Raw genomic sequence first — 18,881 nt, 5'->3', positions numbered from 1 at the left:
GAAGTGTGGCCTTTACCTCTTAGTAGTTATTTTAAGGAACATCTAAGGAGTGCCTAAATGAGCTGCTGCAGACTTGGAAGTGTAATCCTGCATGAGGCTTTGGAGATCTCACTCCAAATGCAGTGATTTTGTACTAGGAAACTCTGTGTAACTACAAAACACAGCCCTGGGCAGTCAATGACATCTTTAGGGTATCGGCATGGGGCTAAAGGAGAGGGTGGTATATAACAGTCCTCACCCACCTGCTTGTAATTTGTTGAATTAGGATGGGCTTGGGAATGGCTGGCCCCTCTTTGTCCCTCGTTACCAAGTCCCCAAACATCCTCATTTTAATTTTTCTCAGGCTTTGTACCAGGCTTGACTATTGACATATGGTAAGAAGGTCATGATGCCACCCAAACTTCCATGGGCCTACCTTGAACTAATGGTTATAGAATTGGCCACAGTGCTTTAAAAATAGCTAAGGTTCCTTGAGATATCAGCTTCAACCTCCCAAAGTATAGCATTCCATCTGTACATTTAGAGCTAGAAGGGACATTAGAGGTTCAATTCAATTTATTTCCATTTAATTCAGTGAACATTTATTAAGCACCTACTGCATGCTTAATATGCTTTAATGTGCTCTTAGTAAGTGCCTACTGTGGTAAGTGCTGGGTATACAAAAAGAGCCAAAAGACAGTCCCTGTCCTCAAGGAGGTTACAGTCTAACAGAGGAGACAACATGCGAACAAATATATTCAAAGCAAGCTATATACAGCCTATATACAGGACAAAGAGGAAATAATCAACAGAAGAACTAGTCTTAATCCCTCATTTTATGGAGGATGAAATTGAGGCCACACTAGTCAAGTACCTTGTTCAAGGCCAGGCAGGTAGTTTGGTAGCACAGCTTGCATTTGAACCCAGGCCCTCTCACTGCAAATTGACCATTAAAACTAAGTAGAATCCTCTTCTTAAGCAGCTGCACCCAGAGTTTCTCTAAATTTGTGTGTGTTTAAATGATTTAAATAAATAATGCTTTGAGAAATCTTAACACTCCCTTGGGATAAGGAGTAGAGACATCTTGATCCTTCAGAACATGAGCACTGGAAATCACTACCCTAAAAGGTGGGTATTTACCTCTCAGCATTAGCTGGGAGGCACAGTGGAGAGAGTACTGGATTTGGAATCAGGAAGATACGAGTTTGAATCCTGCCTCAGACATTTGCTAGCTGTGTGACCCTAGGCAAGTCACTTGACCTCTATTTGCCTTAGTTTCCTCATCTGCAAAACAGGGATATTAATAGCACCTACATCCCATATCAGTAATATTTGTAAAGCACTTTACAAACCTTAAAGTACAATCTGAATGTTAGCTATGCTTAATATCAAATTAGCTTGTAGATTGGAAACCCAGAAGAAAGAGGGAGGCAAGAGGAAATATCTCTTTCCATCCAAATTTAGTTTTATGACTCCAAGGACTTAGCTGGGAAGGAAAGATAGAGATAGACAGATGGGGGGACAAAAGAGAAAGGAGAGGAGAGAGAGGAAAGTCAGAGACAGAGAGAGACAGATCAAAAAAATAGACTAACTTTTATTGATGTGTGTGTACATATATTTAGCATTAGGGTATTGTATTTGAGATAAGCAAAAAATTTTAAGAAAAATTAGTAACATTTATACAGTGCTTTGTATGTATTATCCCATTTGAATTTCACAAATAACATTTGAATTCAGGACTCCAAATCTAGTAACCTTCTCACTGTACCACACAAACTCTCTAATTTTCTTGCATATAAATTCCACCCATAGTCAACGAGACATAGGACATAAAGGAGAAAAGCCTGGAAGACCTGGGTTGAGTTCTGCCTCTGACATAACTAGCTGTGTAATCATGGGCAAATCACTTCATTGCTCAATGCCTCAGGCAAATCACTAAAAATTAAAGTTGCTGAGGAGTTGCCAATATGTATCTGTGTAAGGAGTTTCCACACTGAGAGTTCCCTGAACCGATGATTCCACTGGATCAAAAAAAATTCTCCCCATTTGGCTGCCTGATAGAACAAAATATTTACTTCTTTCAATGATCGTTCAATAAATTAACCTTCAGGTATACAAACATGGGCTACTTAGCATTATTATAATGGTGCCTGTGGATCACTCACTATTTCACAATCTAAGATGCCCAAACCTTCGATGAGCAGACCTTAATAGCTCTATTAATGTTCTACCTACAACTCTGATGGATTGCCTTTTCTTAGAAGTTCATTGATCATAAGTACTTTAAGTATTTATACATGGCCTGAGCTTTTGTTTTGAAAAACAATGGTCTGCTTGGTTAAGGTCTGCATATCTGTGCAGTGCTATCCTTAAATCACCTAAGCAAGCCCACTTTCCTCTAAACCGAGACTTATGCACAAAAAATAGATATTGTATATGTACATATAGTGAAATTCCTTCTGTTTCTTTTACAGGTTGATGACCAAATGAAGCTGCTTCAGAACTGCTGGAGTGAACTCCTAATTCTTGATCACATTTACCGACAAGTGGTACATGGAAAGGAAGGCTCAATCTTCCTGGTTACTGGGCAACAAGTGAGTGTAGAGGCACTGAAGGGGGAAAGTGTCTTTTTATTAAGCATGTTCAGAATGGCCGGAATCTAACTCAGTCAGAAGCACTCCTGTGCTTCAAAATGGAGAGACTGGCTCCACACAATTTAAAAAGATGACTTTGTGTACTCTGTTCCTAGTCTGATGATTACAGATAAACTTCCAAAGAGCAAACATAATCATAAGCACTCTCCTTTTTCTGACCTGGTGTATGCTGTGATGATTAGAAGTTATGGGAAGGCTATTTCAAGGAGTTCTGCTTCTTGGTTGGATGGACAGATAGATAATCAATAGATGTGTAGGTAAATTGACAGCTAGATAGATGAGAAATAGACAGACAGACAGATAGATGATAGATAGATAGATAGAGATAGATAGATAGATAGATAGATAGATAGATAGAGACAAAGAGAGACAGAGAGATGATAGAGAAAGATGAATGATAGATAATAGCATTATTGTGAGCTTCTTGAGAGCAGGAACTGTCTTTTACCTTTCTTTGTATCCCCAGCACTTAGCACAGTGCCTGGCAAATAGTAGGAAGGAGGGAAGGAAGGAGGGAGGGGGAGAGAGAGAAGAGAGAGAGAGAGAGAGAGAGAGAGAGAGAGAGAGAGAGAGAGAGAAGGAGAGAGAGAGAGAACAGAGAGGGGAAGAGAAAAGACAGTGAAAGTGCAGAGAAGTGAGAGAGGAAAGAAAGAAAAAGAAAGAAAAAAGAAGAAAGAAGAAAGAAAGAAAGGAAAAAGAAAGAAAAGAGAAAGAGAAAGGAGAAAAGAAGAAAGAAGAAAAGAAGAAAAGAGAGAAAGAAGAAAGAAAGAAGAGAAAGAAGAAGAAAGAAGAAAGAAGAAAGAGAAAGAAAGAAAGAAAGAAGAAAGAAAGAAGAAAGAAAAGGAAAGAAGGAAAGAAGGAAAGAAGGAAAGAAAGAAAGAAAAAGAAAGAAAGAAAGAAAGAAAGAAAGAAAGAAAGAAAGAAAGAAAGAAAGAAAGAAAGAAAGAAAGAAAGAAAGAAAGAAAGAAAGAAAGAAAGAAAGAAAGAAAGGAGGGAAGGAAGGAGGGAAGGAAGGAGGGAAGGAAGGAGGGAAGGAAGGAGGGAAGGAAGGAGGGAAGGAAGGAGGGAAGGAAGGAGGGAAGGAAGGAGGGAAGGAAGGAGGGAAGGAAGAGAAAGGAAGGAAGGGAGGAAGAGGGAAAGAAGGAAAATAAGAACTAAGCACTGTGAATACAAATGCAAGGTGGCAAGATGGTCTCTGCCCTCAAGGAACTGACATTTAGCAACTAACAAGGACCTGAAAGGGTGTGAGTGGTCCTTGCAACCTATGGGTTGACTTGGAGCTAGTGCCCAGGAAGTGGGTTACAAGCTAGACTCCTGGCAAGATAAAGTGAAAGGTCTACTCTCAAGAGTTGGGGTAGAGTCAGAGTTGGGAAGATCGTTGAAGCCAAAATTAAAAGCCAGGGGACAGCTAGGTGGCACAGTGGATAGAGCACCAGCCTTGGATTCAGGAGGACCTGAATTCAAATCTGGCCTCAGACACAACACTTGCTAGCTGTGTGACCCTGGGCAAGTCACTTAACCCCATTACCTAACCAAAAAAAAAGAATTAAAAGCTAGCTCTAGGACTGTACTTCTGGGTCTCAGAAAGGACTTGCATTCTTGCTTGTTACATCCTTGAGCCCCAGTAAGTACATTGCAGAAACCTTCCTCTTTGAGGCGTCACTTTTGCAAGAGGAGTATGCTTGTGCAAGCTTGTAACCACATGTGTGCCGTTCGGTTGGGATGCCTCCCAACACGCCACTTAGGAAAGCATGGTTGATAGCCACAGCCAGAAAGTGGAAAGGGTCCTGTCACTAGTTCTCAAGATCCAGATTAATTCAGCATGTATTTATTAAGCACCTACCACATGCAAGCACTGAGAATACAAAATAAATAATCCCTCTCCTCAAGGGACTTACATTTTATTGGAAGAAGAAGGGAAGGGAAGGTCGGGAGCCCAACATCCTTTGTGCAGGCACACGTTCGTGTGTGTATGTGTGTGTGTGTGTGTGAGAGAGAGAGAGAGAGACAGAGAGAGAGAGAGAGAGAGACAGAGAGACAGAGAGAGAGAGAGACAGAGAGACAGAGAGACAGAGAGAGAGAGAGAGAAGAGAGAGAGAGAGAGAGAGAGAGAGAGAGAGAGAGAGACAAAGACAGAGAGAGACACACACACAGAGACAGAGACAGAGAGACAGAGAGATCCAGGGGAAGATTGTTGGATTTAGGCAGAGACCCTGAACTTGAACCTGTCACTTACTGCCTATGAGCAAGGCGTTTCACCCCTGAGTCTCAGTTATTTCATCTGTAAAATGAAAGGGTTGGACAAAATGATGTTCAAGGTCTCTCCCAGCTCTTGATCTGTTTTCTGATATATATAGAAAACTATATAATACACCATAATCTCAGAAGGAAACAAGCATCAGCAGTTGGGGGAATCAGGAAAGGCTTCATGAGACAGATGGCACCTGAGATAAGCCTTAAAGGAAGAGAAGACTTCCCAAAGGTCCAGATGAAGAGCGCATACACTCCAGCTGTGGTCGATGGCTTGTGTAAATGCGCAAGGGCCGAAATTGGAGTGCTAAGTTAAGGCAAATGCTAGTAACACAGTTTGGCTGCAACTTAGAGTACACGAAGGAGAGTGATACACTTATGTAAAAGTAGGGCTTCTTAGCCAGAGTCCATAGGATTGCTTTTAAAAAATATTTTGATAAGTATATTTCAATATAATTGGTTTCCTTTGTAATCCTATGTATTTTATTTTATACACTTATAAACATTATTCTGAAAAGGGGTCCACAGGCTGACTGCCAAAGGTCACACACACACATGCAAGGTTATGGAAGAAAAAAAGATTTATATAACTTTATTATATATTTAAAAGGAATAGCAAGTTGTATATAATAGATTTGCAGTTTCACATGCAATCATCTTTCTCAATTACACTATGTAATGGAAATGTTTGTTTTATCTCATAAATTAAAATTTTAATAAGTAAAGTAATTTTTAAAAGAAACCTGCTGTGAAGGTAAGTAGGAGTTAAATCATGGAGGGCCTTGAATGCCAGGCCAAGGAGTTTGCATTTTACCCTGAAAACAATAAGAAACAACTCAAAGTTCTGGAGGAGGGGGAATGTCTTAGAAGCTGCAAGAAAATGATAGAGGAAGAATCATGATTCAGAAACCAAGATTTAAATAAGGCAGATATGTAATTATGGAAATAGCTCTTTATTTCAGATCTACATAAACTTAGATGCATGGGTCTCCTATATCTTAAACACTGTTTTCAACATAATTAAGTTACTTTAATAATAATACTAACAATAATAATTCCCATTTATATAGCACTTTGAGCTTTGCAATGAAAGTATTATGATTCATAGATCAGAAGAAAGGGTATAGCAAATATGAATCAAATGAGGGAGAGATTAAAGAAGGAAAACTGAGGCTGAGTCTCACAAAAGATGTCATGATAAGCCAACATTGCTTAAGCCAAGTAATATAATGTAGTCCCTTAGGAGCAATCTCCAGAAAGTAGCAAATTAAATATATGCAGAGATATCCAGATTCCTATATTTAAACCCTTCAGCCCCGGTCATATTTATGTGGAGGTAGATTGTCTTTCTCTCATACATCCAGACATAGTTCAGTTTCAAAGTAATGGAAGGGAGTCTAACCCAAAGGGGCAGCTAGGTGGTGCATTGGATAGAGTGCTGGGCCTGGAGTCCAGAAGACTCATCTCCCTGAGTTCAAATCTAGCCTCAGCAACTTACTAGCTGTGTGACCCTGGGTAAGTCACTTAACCCTGTTGGCCTCAGTTTCCTCATCTGTAAAATGAGCTGGAGAAGGAAATGGCAGACCACTCCAGTATCACTGCCAAGAAGCCCCAAATGGGGTCATGGAGAGTCAGACACAACTGAATAACCATTCAGCAACAACAATAAATCAAAGAGAGCAGTAGGGGAAAATTAAATAATATTCCTATTGAGCAATTCTTTAAGGTTATCTTTCTCACAGGAAACTGTGGCCTTTAAAATTGTGTGCAGCTGGTCCCTTTCCCATCCACCACATGGAACATACCAAAGGTATGTTCTGATGCAACTGAGCAGAAATCTGGAAAAGGGAGGTGAGCCAAGTATAGGTACCATATATGCCAGTGACTCTTACCTTATGGAACAACCTCCCAACTAAAGAAAGGAAATCAATCTATCAACATATATTCATTGAGCACCTATTGAGAGCCCTGCCTTATGGGAGGTGCTTTGGGAGAAACAGAAAAATCTGAAATGATGGTCCTTGCTCCTGGGGAAACAACAATTTCATTGTAGAAACATCCTTAGTTAAATTTAAACATTGTTTCCCAAATGTTATCTGAGATCTCACTGATGTGGGCATTCCTTCCAGTAATATAGATTGCGACTTATCCTCGTCTTCCCATCCTGGGCACCTCATGTCCATATCCTCTCAAAACTTCACAAAAGAGTTTCTCCCAGTGTGCTAGGGGCCCTCCTCAGGTGCTTTTAACATTCTGGGGATATAAGTGAGACACACTGGTTAGCCCTCACTCCTGCCACATGACCAGCCAATTTTCTTTCTCGAGCGTGCAGTATTTTTTGGTGATGTTCTTGACTCTACTTTTCCTTCATCACTCTATTAAAAAGTGCAAAATTATGTGGATGTGGTTATAAATAGAAATGGAATTAAGAGAGGATAGAGGTAGGGGCACCTAGGTGGTGCAGTGGATAGAGCACCGGCCTTGAATTCAGAAGGACCTGAGTTCAAATCCGGCCTCGGACACATAACACTTACTAGCTGTGTGACCCTAGGCAAGTCACTTGACCCCATTGCCTAGCCAAAAAAAAAAAAAAGACAGAGAGAGAGAGAGAGGTCCTCTAGAGCTTTTGTTCAGGGAAGACTCTAGGGAAAAGGTCAGCCTTGAACTGAGCCCTGAAAAAATGGATATTGGAAAGGTGGGGGAGAACAGGAAGAGCATTGCAGATGGAAAGAATGGTGGCGGGTGCAAAGATAGGTCTGGCCATGGAGTCAGAGAACTGACTTGACCAGCACTCAAAGTTCATGTCAGGAATTAGTAGAAAATGAGATTAAAAGCCTTTCACACTTCTTGATCTATTTGAAATTGAGCTAAGAATAAAATTTGTACACTTCCTACGTTGACAAGGTAATTCATACCTACCATTTATTTACTACTTTAAAGTTTACAAAACACTTTATAAATATCTCATTTTAACCTCACAACAAAGATGGGAAGTAGGTGCTATTATTATCCCCCTTTTACAGATGAGGGAAACTGAGGCACTCCATGATTAAGTGACTTTTCCAGGGTCACATAGCTAGTAAGTGTCGGAGACCAGATTTAAACTTGAGTCTTCATGGCCCCAGGTCCACTGGAGCTCCATCCATTGTACCACCTCGCTGCCTGCAACTCTCTTACTTTGTGAAATTAAAACCCTATGTACAACCCAGGCTTTTTGATGCTATATTCTGTTATTGGCTGGAATATTGAAATGAATGTCCAAGAAACTTTATTTTATTCCACTGGATCCCACCTTTTGAGTGCACTGGCTTATTCTGTAGTTATTATATTCTCTCCTTAGCCATTGGGATACAATGCTTCTAAGACAACAGATGCTTAAGTGCTGGCAACCAATACAGTATATATTAGAACATAAGAGACAGTTTTATACCTCCATATTACCTGTATTATGATACAGAAATCAAAATTTTCCTAAATTAATAATTAGAGTAGTAGAAAACCAGGCAATATTCATTTGCCCTATACTATCAAGTTTCATAGCAGACAGCTTAAAAAGTATTCTTCGGTCCTTGTTTTAGCATCTTTCATAAATCTGGTTCTCTGGATAATTTCTTGAATCTCCAGTGTAACTGATATGCTTTCTGAGTCTCTGTTCTGTGCCTTCTCCTCCAAGAGCTTGCCTTTCCCACCATCTCCTCACCACCCTCTCCAAGCCCATTCAAACTCCGCATCCACTTTCTTATCTTCAATGTCTTCTTATCAACTAGTCCTTCCTTTGTGCCTACAAACACACTTAGGTCTGCCCCATTCTTAAAAGGCACTGGATCATGCCAATTACCATGTATTTTTCCTCCCTTTCTCAGCCAAACTCATCGAAAAATAAACATATTGCTTCTCACCTCATAATCACATTTCAGTCACGTGTGATCTAGCTTCCGACCCTACCGCATGGCTGAAATTGCTTTCTCTAAAGTTACCAATGATCTCTTAATTACTAACTCCAATGACCTTTTCCCAGATCAAATGAAATATTTGTAAAGTGCTTAGCACAGTGCCTGATATGTAGTAGGTGCTTAATAAATGCTTATTCCTTCCGTCAGTCCTTACTCGACCTCTCTGCAGCTTTTGACACTACCGACCACCCATTCCTCCTCGACATTCAGCTCAAGATATGTCCTCTTCAAACTCAGTTTTCATGCTGCTGCTCTCTCCTGGTTCTCCCCACCCCTGCCATCTGTCTTCTAGTTTCTTCTGCCTCATTTTCTGGGTTATCATCCATCTGCCATCCCCTAATCAATCAATCAACAAATCCCTATTTGTGGACTTTGTTTTGGACCCTTTTCTTCTCTCTCTCTCTCTCTCTCTGTCTCTCTCTCTCTGTCTCTCTCTCTCTCTCTCTGTCTCTCTCTCTCTCTCTCTCTCTGTCTGTCTCTCTCTCTCTCTCTCTCTCTCTCTCTCTCTCTCTCTCTCTCTCTCTCTCTCTCTTCTTACTGAGCTCCCAAATCTAGTATCCAGCCTAACTTTTTTCTCCTGAACACCTATCTTACACAATTAAATACCTCCTAGAAACCTCTGCCTGAATGTGGCATTGGCATCTCAAAGTCAACAAAACTTGAACAGAACTCATTACCTTCTTTCCCTTCATGAATTCCAACCAGCCCCTCACCCAGATCTCTCTATTTCTTTTGTGGGTATCACCATCCTTCTCTTCATCCAGATTTGCAGCCTCAAATCTTTAGCTATTTCCTTTCATTCACCCCACCAGCATAGCCAACCAATTCAACCCCCAATACCCATATCCATCAGTTCAACTAGTACTGTCAAGTCAACCTCTATTCTATCTATCCGTTTTTTACATCCATTCCCTTCTCTTCATTCACAAGGCCACCAGCCTAGTTCAGTCTCTTGTCGCCTCCCATCTGCATCATTGTAATAAACTCCTAATTAAGCTCCCTGCATCATTTTCTCTCTATTCTGTCCTCTAAGCAACTACCAAAATAATCTCAAAGCCTAAATCTCTAGCTCAGGAAGTTTCAATGACTCCCTGTTACCTCTGAAATTAAATACAAAATTCTTAGCTTGGCACTTAGAGCCTTTTGGAATCTGGCTCTAGTCTCTGCCTTGGAAGGTTTGTTTCCTGTTGCTCCTCTCACATAATATACAATTTAGCCAAACTGGCCCACTTGGTGTTCCCTGAACCAGGCATGCTAACTCCCCAACTCCATGCCTGTGTAGAGGCTGGCCCCCAGGCCTAGAATGTTCTCTCTCTTCATCTCTGTCTAATAGAAACCTTAACTTTATTCAAGGCCATCTCCTCCAAGAAATCTTTCTTGCTCCTCCTAAGTGTTAGTGTTTTCTCGTTTCTCAGATTATCTTGTATTTACTTATCTGCTTCGGTGTGGTATCCCACAGTAGAATGTAAGTTCTGAGAGGACAGGAAATGTGTTCATTCTTTTGTGTGTCTGTATCCCTAGAACCTAACACCTGTACTTAATAGGCACTGGTTAAAGACTTGTTGAACTGAAAGAAATTGCATTGAGTCCCAGGATTCAATTCTTTGGCAAAAAGTACCCAACCTGAGAGTCTAATGACTACGCATAGGACCATCTAAACTAGACACAGCGTTAGGAGAGCAAGACTCAGCAAACAAATTAATTTGATTTCTTTCCAGTTTGAGTTTCAGAAATAAAAATGGACTTCTTGTAAATCTCTCTCAAAGTACTCCCATCCCCATCCTTTAGAAATATTCTATTTTTCTCATTTTATTTTAGCACTAAGTGCTCCCCCTCAGCAAAAGAAATTACCATTTCAAAATAAAATAGTTGAATGAGTGCACTTTTCATCTGTCTAAATTTCAAAGCCAAGAGTAAAGATTGGATTTCACTCTGTTACTTAAACCTTAAAGTGCTATATAAATGCTAGCAATTAATTGCAAATTATTTCAGGTTCCCATATTGCCTAGTTATAGCATCAGACTATACCACAGGCAACACCCAATTCTCAAACTCAAAACAAAACTTCATTAATTCCCCTTTGGGTTACCAGATTTTTTCTTATTCCACTGCTAGGTGGACCAGCTACCCTGATACCTTGTCCATAAAAGAAGAGATAACACAATTTTTTAATATTTTTCTGGGGTGAATAACACTACAAAATAGTTTGATTATACACTGGGTAAAGATACATTCACCCAACAAAACTTCTCACTTCTTGTTGCTAACTGAGCGTCCAATGACATCACAGTAATAACTGACTGCAATTAGATATTATTTAGGTTACTCAGGGAAATTATTAACTAGACTATTCATTTTTCTGAGTGAACTGAGTTGAATAAAATAATCTGACCCAACCTTCCTTCTCTGCCTCTGTATCTTCTCTTCCCAAGGACTAAAAACCAAAGCGCCAAAAATAAAACTATCATGTGCATTAATTCCCTTTCTTACCTAAAATCAGAGTGATTTCAAGTCAAGGATGTATGTTTTATTTCCCCTTTCTGTGAGGGAGATCATGTAAGTACTATTTTGCAAATGATGCCACAGTCTTGTTGTTCAGCTGTTTTCAGTCATGTCCACCTCTTCGCGATCCCATTTGGGGTTTTCTTGACAAAGACACTGGAGTAGCCTGCCATTCCTTCTCCAGCTCACTTCACAGATGAGGAAACTGAGGCAAACAAGGTGAAGTGACTTGCCCAGGGTCATACAGCTAGTAGGTGTCTGAGGCCAGATTTGAACTCAGGAAGAAGATGTTTCCTGACTCTTGGCCTGGCATTATATCCACTGTGTCACTCAGCTGCCTTATGCAAAAGTCTTAGGTCAAATGATTTGAGCATAGAATCATAGTTCTGGAGATCAAAGCAACTTCTGCAGTCACCTGATCTAATCTCATCATGATGAGAAAACTGAGGCCAAAGCAGCTGAAGCAGCTTGTTCCGTCTCAAGTAGATAGTAAGCATTAGGGCCCAGGTCATAGAGCTAAGGAGTAATAAAGATAGGACTCAAGCCCAAGTCTGCTGACATTGAACCCAATCATCTCTAATCACGTCTCCAAATCATCCCATCATTTCGTAGAAATTGCTGGATTTGTATTGTGGAACCGGAGCACCAAAGGTGTCATTGTATTTAACTGTTGGGAAAACCTTAGAGTGCTTTACCAGTCTGAACTGATACTATTACTATTATTGAATAGGCAGTGAGGTGTCACAATGGATAAAATGCTGAACTTAGAGCCTAGAAGACCAGAACCGAGTTCAAATTCTACCTCAGACATTTACTAGATAGGTGACCCTGGGCAAGTCACTTAGTTTATTTGCCTCAGTTTCCTCAACTGTAAAATGGAGATAATAGCATCTATCTCCCAGTGAGTATCAGATAAGATCATATGCAAAAGTACTTTGCAAACCTTAAAGTCCTATGCAGATAGCAGCTATTGTTATCAGTAAGCAAAGAAAGAGACCAGATTATTTCCCTTCTATAAGGATGTACTTTTATTCACAAACAGATGTACTCACTGTACACCTATTCCCAGTGGAGGACTAGGCCTTGACATAAGTACCTAGAAATCATCAGTGATTACACATTTCGACTTAGGACATCTCAGGCAATCATTGCCCAGATCACTCCTTTTCTTGGATAAAATGGTTTGGACAAAATCCTCTTAGCCACATCTTTCTTTGTACCTCCATGCTTCTTCTTTTTCCTCTGAATTGAGGCAATGAAGCTACAAAAGACTATTTTATGTCTATGTTACTTTCCCCACTAGAATCAAAGAGGGATTTCAAAATAGGCAGGATTTCAAAATAAAGCAATATTAAGTAACCCTAACATTCTGTTTGTTCTCCTCTTTAAGACAGAGAAAAAATATTAACAAAATCCAGCTCCTTGTATTAGCCTATATTATAATAAATAAGCAGCCAAGCCATGCATTTCAGATGTTTCAAGTTTTTTGTAATATTCTTCCATATGATCTGTGATAACTTCTAAAATAAGGTGGAAATTCTTCTTTTTAATTTTCTTGAGAATATGAACTTTATATTAGATATTAGTGATGACACAGAACACACAAGATCCATGATTTTATTACCATTCTAGATGCTTCCTCAACCAATCAACAAGCATTTTTCTTAAGCACCTACTGTGTTCACAGGCACTGTGCTAGACCCTGGGGATAGAAAGACAAAAAAAAAAAAAAAGAACCAGTCCCAGCTCTTAAGGAGCGTGCATTGTATAGGGCAGGGGTTCTTCACCTTTTCGCATCATGGACTCCATTGGCATTCTGGTGAAGCCTATGGGGACCCCTTCTCAGAAAACTTTTTTTTTAAATCCGTAAAATAAATTACGTAGGATTAAGTTCACAGATGCCCAAGTTGAGAACTCTTGCTGTAGAGAAAGAGAGAAAAAAGGCCCATACTTAAGTATATTAAATATATACACCAAATAAATCCATAAGTACAAAATAGCTTTTTGAGAGAAGACACTAGCATCTGGGAGAATCAGAAGAGGCCTCATGTGTAAGCCTTCCAGGCAGTTAGGACTTACAATAGATCAAACACTGGACCTAAAGTCAAGAAAACCTGAGGTCAAATATAGCCCCACATATTTACTAGCTATATAATCCTAGGTAAGTCACTTAACCTCTATTTGTGTCAGTTTCCTCATCTCTAAAATGAGATTAATAATAACACCTACCTTCCAGGGCCATTGTCAGGATAAAATAACATGTGCAGTACTTTGCAAACCTTAAAGGGCTATATAAATGTTAGCTATGATTATTTTTTAAAAATCGTCAGTCAATGGCCAGCTTTCCAGAGATGAGCCTCTCTGAATTTAGCTGACTGGTTCTTAGTAAGTAATCAGTCTATCCCGAGTATATCCCAAAACTTTCTAGCTTGGTAAGACCTTCCAGAGCCTTAGCTATGGACTTAAAGGCATGGACTGCTGTGAGACTATATACAAAGTCTCTCTGGCTTGGAAGAACCAGTCATAGCTTGCATTTCACTTCCATGGCCTTGGAGAATTCTGGGTACCCAGAGTCACCATTGTACCACAGTAAGACATCCTAGGAAGATCTTAGCAGAGGAACATGTATTAAGAATAAAAATTGGCCAATGATCTCTAGACATTTCTTGGCACATCCATGGGGTCCTAAATTTGTCTCTTGATACCTAGCAGTATTTAATGTACTCTTCAGCCCAAACACAATTCATGTAGTCTTGGTGAGAAAATAAAGTCAGATAAACTGTAAGGTCAAGTTCTCATCTGATATGTAATTCAAAAAGAAATATCAACTTCAGGCTTCACAAGATGAGATTCTGGCCTCTAGATCCTTTTACAGAATGTTCTAATGCTAATATGAAATCAGATCTCTGTTCCTTCCTACGAACTACTGCAAGGTCATTCCTCGATAAATAAAATTGTTGTGTCTTAACCAAAGTAGAAAGGCATATATTATCCCCATTTGAGGCTGGGATGAGCTACCAACTATGAAGACCATATGCAATAAATCAGCCTTATAAAAAGCCATCTTCTTTTGCCATGATCTAAACAAAAATGTGTTTTTACTGTGTATGCCTGAGGCTAATATTTTATGGGCTAGCCAAGCTACAGCCAGTAACAGTGAATCTTTGTGCCAGTGTTAATGAATTGGGTCACAGAAAAGGCATTGCCATAGAGGGAACCTCCAGTGCTATCTGCCACTAAAGACCTGTCTGACCCTGGGCAAATCCCTTAACTCTCTGGGCCTCAGGAGCCTCACCTGTAAAATAAAGGCATTGGACCAGATGACTTCAAGGCTCTCTTCCAGCTCTAAACCTATGATCTTATGATCCCAGGACTTGAGGCATCCTCAAAGATGATTACCTTAAGCAACCATGTCCACAACCCCCATGGCTGAAATGAGAAGTGAAATTGGAATGCTTCAGAGAAAATGTTCAGCCTTTCACCTAGTGATTTAAAGTCACCACAACCAGTGCTGGACTTGGGATTGTAGAATTCAAAGTTGGAAGGGACCATCAGTTCGTCCACCCCAATCCCCTCATTTCACAGATGAGAAACCAGAGCTCAAATTAGTTAAGTGGCTACCCCCAAAGTTATTGATAGCCAGTTTTGTGACAGAAGACTTCTGACTAAAAATTACATAATGCTGTTTCTTTCATGGGATAAAGATACTGTAGAATGTGCCTGGAGCCAGAGGAGCTATTGTAGGTTCAAATACTGGCTCCAACATTTAATCTGTGTGACCTTGGGCAAATCCCTTAACATCTCTGGGCCTCAATTTTCTCATCTGAGAAGTGAAAGGGTCACACTAAGTCATCTTTAAAAAATCATTTAAAGTTCTTGAAACACCATAAGTGCTTAATAAATGTTGTTGGGGGTTTTTTTGTTGTTGTTCATCCCTGCTGTAAAACTAAATGCTCTAATTCTATGACTTCCTAGAGAAGTGGGAAATTCTTCTAGTCCAAAAGTTTGGGACTTATGAAGAGCAAAGTTAGATTAATTGACTTTTTGGTTTTTCTCTTTAAATTCTCTAACTGGTTGGGTGTAAAGTACTTTATTTAAAAATTGTCACACTGATGTTATCCCAGTATACTTTTCCCTAGGATATTACCAGAGCTATAAAATAAAATACCTTGAAGATCATTTATCTCCTTTTGCTCTAAATGTGTACATTTTAACCTAAAGTTAGAATCAAAGTTAATTTCTAACTCTTTCTTGCTAAGATATTGTGAGAGAACCATTCTCACTGCCTTCTCATCCTTTTAGCACTGAAAGGAATTGTTCATCCAAGTCCCATCCTACTCTCTTGGGTTTTCACCTCTCTACCTCTTCCATTTGAAGGACTGGGAGAGCTGTTACCACCACAGTTGGCCCCTGAGCACCAAAATTGTTTTTTAGGTATAATTCTCTTTCCTGTGTTTCAGCTGAAACAAATTTGGAATCTTTGCAGAGGAATTTACTAGGGGAAAACAAAATGCAAGATATAGAAGCATCAAAAAGAAGGATGTGCAGAGCACAAAATTTCTTTTCCAATTGAAAGTCTAGCCAAAGAATGGTTTGAATGATGTACAGCCTGTCTTCCCCTTCCTTATCCCAGTTTTGGCTGGTTTGACTGTTAGTCCAATGGCTCCATTCAAGATGCCAGTCTGGGGTTATTCAGGTTGACACCACAGCTAAGTATGGTGGATGCTTTGTTTTTTCCAGGACCAAGCTCATTATGTCCAAAACAGAACTCATCATCTTATCCCCCAAACCCACCCTTCTTCCCAGTTTTCCTATTTCTGTCAAGAGTATCACCATCCTTCCAGTCACTAAGATTTGCTGTTTCAGCATTATCCTTGACTCCTCATCCTCCCTCACTCCAATATATCCATTTCATTATCAGATCTTCTCATTTCTACCTCTGTGATCTTTCTTGCTTCTCTCTCCTTCCCTCACATGGCCACCAGCCCATTTCAAGCCCTTAGCACTTCTAACCTAGACTATTGCTGTAGCCTCCTCATTGGTCTCACCACCTCCAATCTCTTCAGATCATTCTCCACATACCTCCACATAGCTACTAAAAAGGTTTCCCTGAAACAAAAGTCTGACCACGTTATTCTCTACTCAATCAAACCATAATTAATGCATCAGATTACCCCCAAATAACAGTTCCTTTCTCTCCAGATGAAGTGACTTCCTTTTCTTTCTAAAAAATGTTATTTTATCCTAAACTTAAGAAATAAAACAGGCATTTTCATAGCATAGTAGAATAGAAAAAAGATGATTGTACATGAAACTGAAAATCTCCTATATATAATTATCTATTCCTTTTAAATATATAATAAAGCTATCACATAATTTTCTTTTTTTCATCTCTCCCACCCCACTCCCATCCTAGAGATGACTTCTTTTTCCAAATAATTATTATTGTTAATGATAAAGATAATAATTGAATAGCTCTCTAATACCTGTAGACCAATCAAACATAAACTCATATCCTGGCCCCAACTTACTTTTCCAACTTTGTTAAATATTACTCTTTTTCCCACATTCTATAATCCAGCCAAATTATCCTCACATATCATACTCCATCTCTCTGCCTTTGTTTGCTTAGACTGTTTCCCCATGACTGGAATGCACTTCCTCCTCATGTTTACCTCTTATAACCCCTTATTTGTTCCAAAACTCAGTCCAAACACCATCTTCTTCATGAAGTCTTTCTTGATCCTCTGTTCTTCTGTCCCCTTCCCTTTTTATTCATTTCTCTATATTTTGTACACATTTATCGTTGTTTTGTCTCCCCAGTAGAATATAAGTTAATTGGGGGAAGGAACTGTTTCATTTTTGTCTTAGTACATCCAGTGCCTATGACAGTGTCTGGCAGATAGCAGGTGTTTAATAAGTATTGATTGGGTTGATTAAGCATCCTGCCCCCAGGATTGTTCACTCTTACACAATGCTTCCTGGAAGCCTCCAACATTCATGGATTCTTGTCTCTATTACCTCCTCTCTTCCAGTAGACAAGATAAAGCTGCCTTCTCTCTCTCATTCAAAGCTCACTCATTTTGGACCTCCCACTACATTCTTCTTTCTTGTCCAAAGGACAGTACTGGACTTAGCTCATTTCCAGAGCAGAGCTTAACCAGTGAACAACTGCCAACTTCCCCCCACCCCAATTCACTTTGATGGCCCCATCACCACTAGGGGAATAGTTGTCCAAAAATCTATCGCTGTAGTTTTATAATGGAAAGATGTTCTAACAGAATGCAATCTCCATGAAGACTGAGACTTTCTTTTTCTTTCTTTCTTTTTCTTTCTTTCTTTCTTTGTCTTTGTAACTTCATGACCTTTCTGGCACATAGTAGGTACTGAATAAAAGCTTTATGGAGTGAATGAATGAAAAATAGATACAGTGAAAATAACACACATTTTCATGAACATTAAGAGAATAATCTTTTTCCTCACAGAATTTTCTGTTAAAGTAACCACAGCAGATCATCCAATACAATGTCCTAAATTATGATAATCAGTGAAGTAGATGACCTCTAAAGCCCCTTCCTGACAAAATTTTGTGAATTCTACAATAGTGAACATGATCTAATGAGAACTGATACAACAAGTTTCCTCAAATAACAATTCCTTTCTCTTCAGATGAGGCGGCTTCTTTTTCTAAGTAACTATTATTGTTAATGATAATGATAATAATAGCAGGATGGCAGCTTGAACTAGGATGGTTTCTATCTAGATCCCATTAAAAATATGAAAAAAGACAATAATAACAACAATGATAATAATAATAGTAACTGAAACATGTATAAGCATTAAGCTTTACAAATGTTTAACAAAATACATTATGGCATCTACAATGCAAATACTCTATAGCACTTTGAAGTGTTATCAGTTTTAATGTTTGCATATTTTAGCTAATTAACAACATAGTAAGATCCATCCTAAGGGAAGGGTCTACTGGCAACTTATTCATTATCTTCTATTATTGTGTATCATGTTAAAGTGACAGACACTGGAGAATGTACAAGTCATCCAAATTTTAGTCCTTAGAACAAAAGATGATTTAGCTGAAGTGGTTTTCTTATTCCCAGTGATAGAAATTTATTTGAAAGGGACAGCAATTTAAAGTGTTTCTTCAATATCTTTCCACACTGTAGTGACAAAAAGATCATGTATAAGAGAGCAATCAATTAATTTTACTAAGTACATAAAAAACAAATCCAACTGACCCTGAAATGAGCAAAAACTCAGAGTCCAAACAAAGAAAATTTAATTATGTTTGTAACAAAATGTAAAGTGTTTCAGATATACTGAGAAATTTGTGAACAGTCACATTTTCTTTGCAGCTATACAATTTTTTTAATTACAACTAAATTGGACTAGATGGTCATTGAGGCTTCTTCCAAACCTCAAATTCTATTATTTTGTATTATCACAGCCATGTTGAAAGCACATTGTTATTGTTCAGTTGTTTCAGTTGTGCCCGATTCTTTTTTTTTTTGGGGGGGGGTTAGGC

The 18,881-nt window shown here is 39.1% G+C and overlaps 1 protein-coding gene across 4 annotated transcripts in view; it reads left to right on the top strand.

Annotated features, from left to right (window-relative positions):
- The window catches only part of NR5A2 (nuclear receptor subfamily 5 group A member 2), a 185,564-nt gene that overhangs the window by 89,314 nt on the left and 77,369 nt on the right, over positions 1-18,881 (top strand). For all 4 annotated transcript variants that reach the window (XM_021003097.2, XM_021003102.2, XM_021003098.2 and 1 more), the window contains exon 5: positions 2,454-2,573. In XM_021003097.2, the coding sequence (XP_020858756.1) occupies positions 2,454-2,573 (120 nt within the window). The remainder of the gene's footprint in view (positions 1-2,453; positions 2,574-18,881) is intronic.

The sequence above is a fragment of the Phascolarctos cinereus genome, unplaced genomic scaffold (genome assembly GCF_003287225.1).
Source record: "Phascolarctos cinereus isolate Bilbo 61053 unplaced genomic scaffold, phaCin_HiC Scaffold_5;HRSCAF=322, whole genome shotgun sequence".
In the NCBI taxonomy this organism is placed as follows: Eukaryota; Metazoa; Chordata; class Mammalia; order Diprotodontia; family Phascolarctidae; genus Phascolarctos; species Phascolarctos cinereus.
Note: the sequence above shows the minus strand (reverse complement) of the source record. Positions and strands in the feature narration are given on the sequence as shown.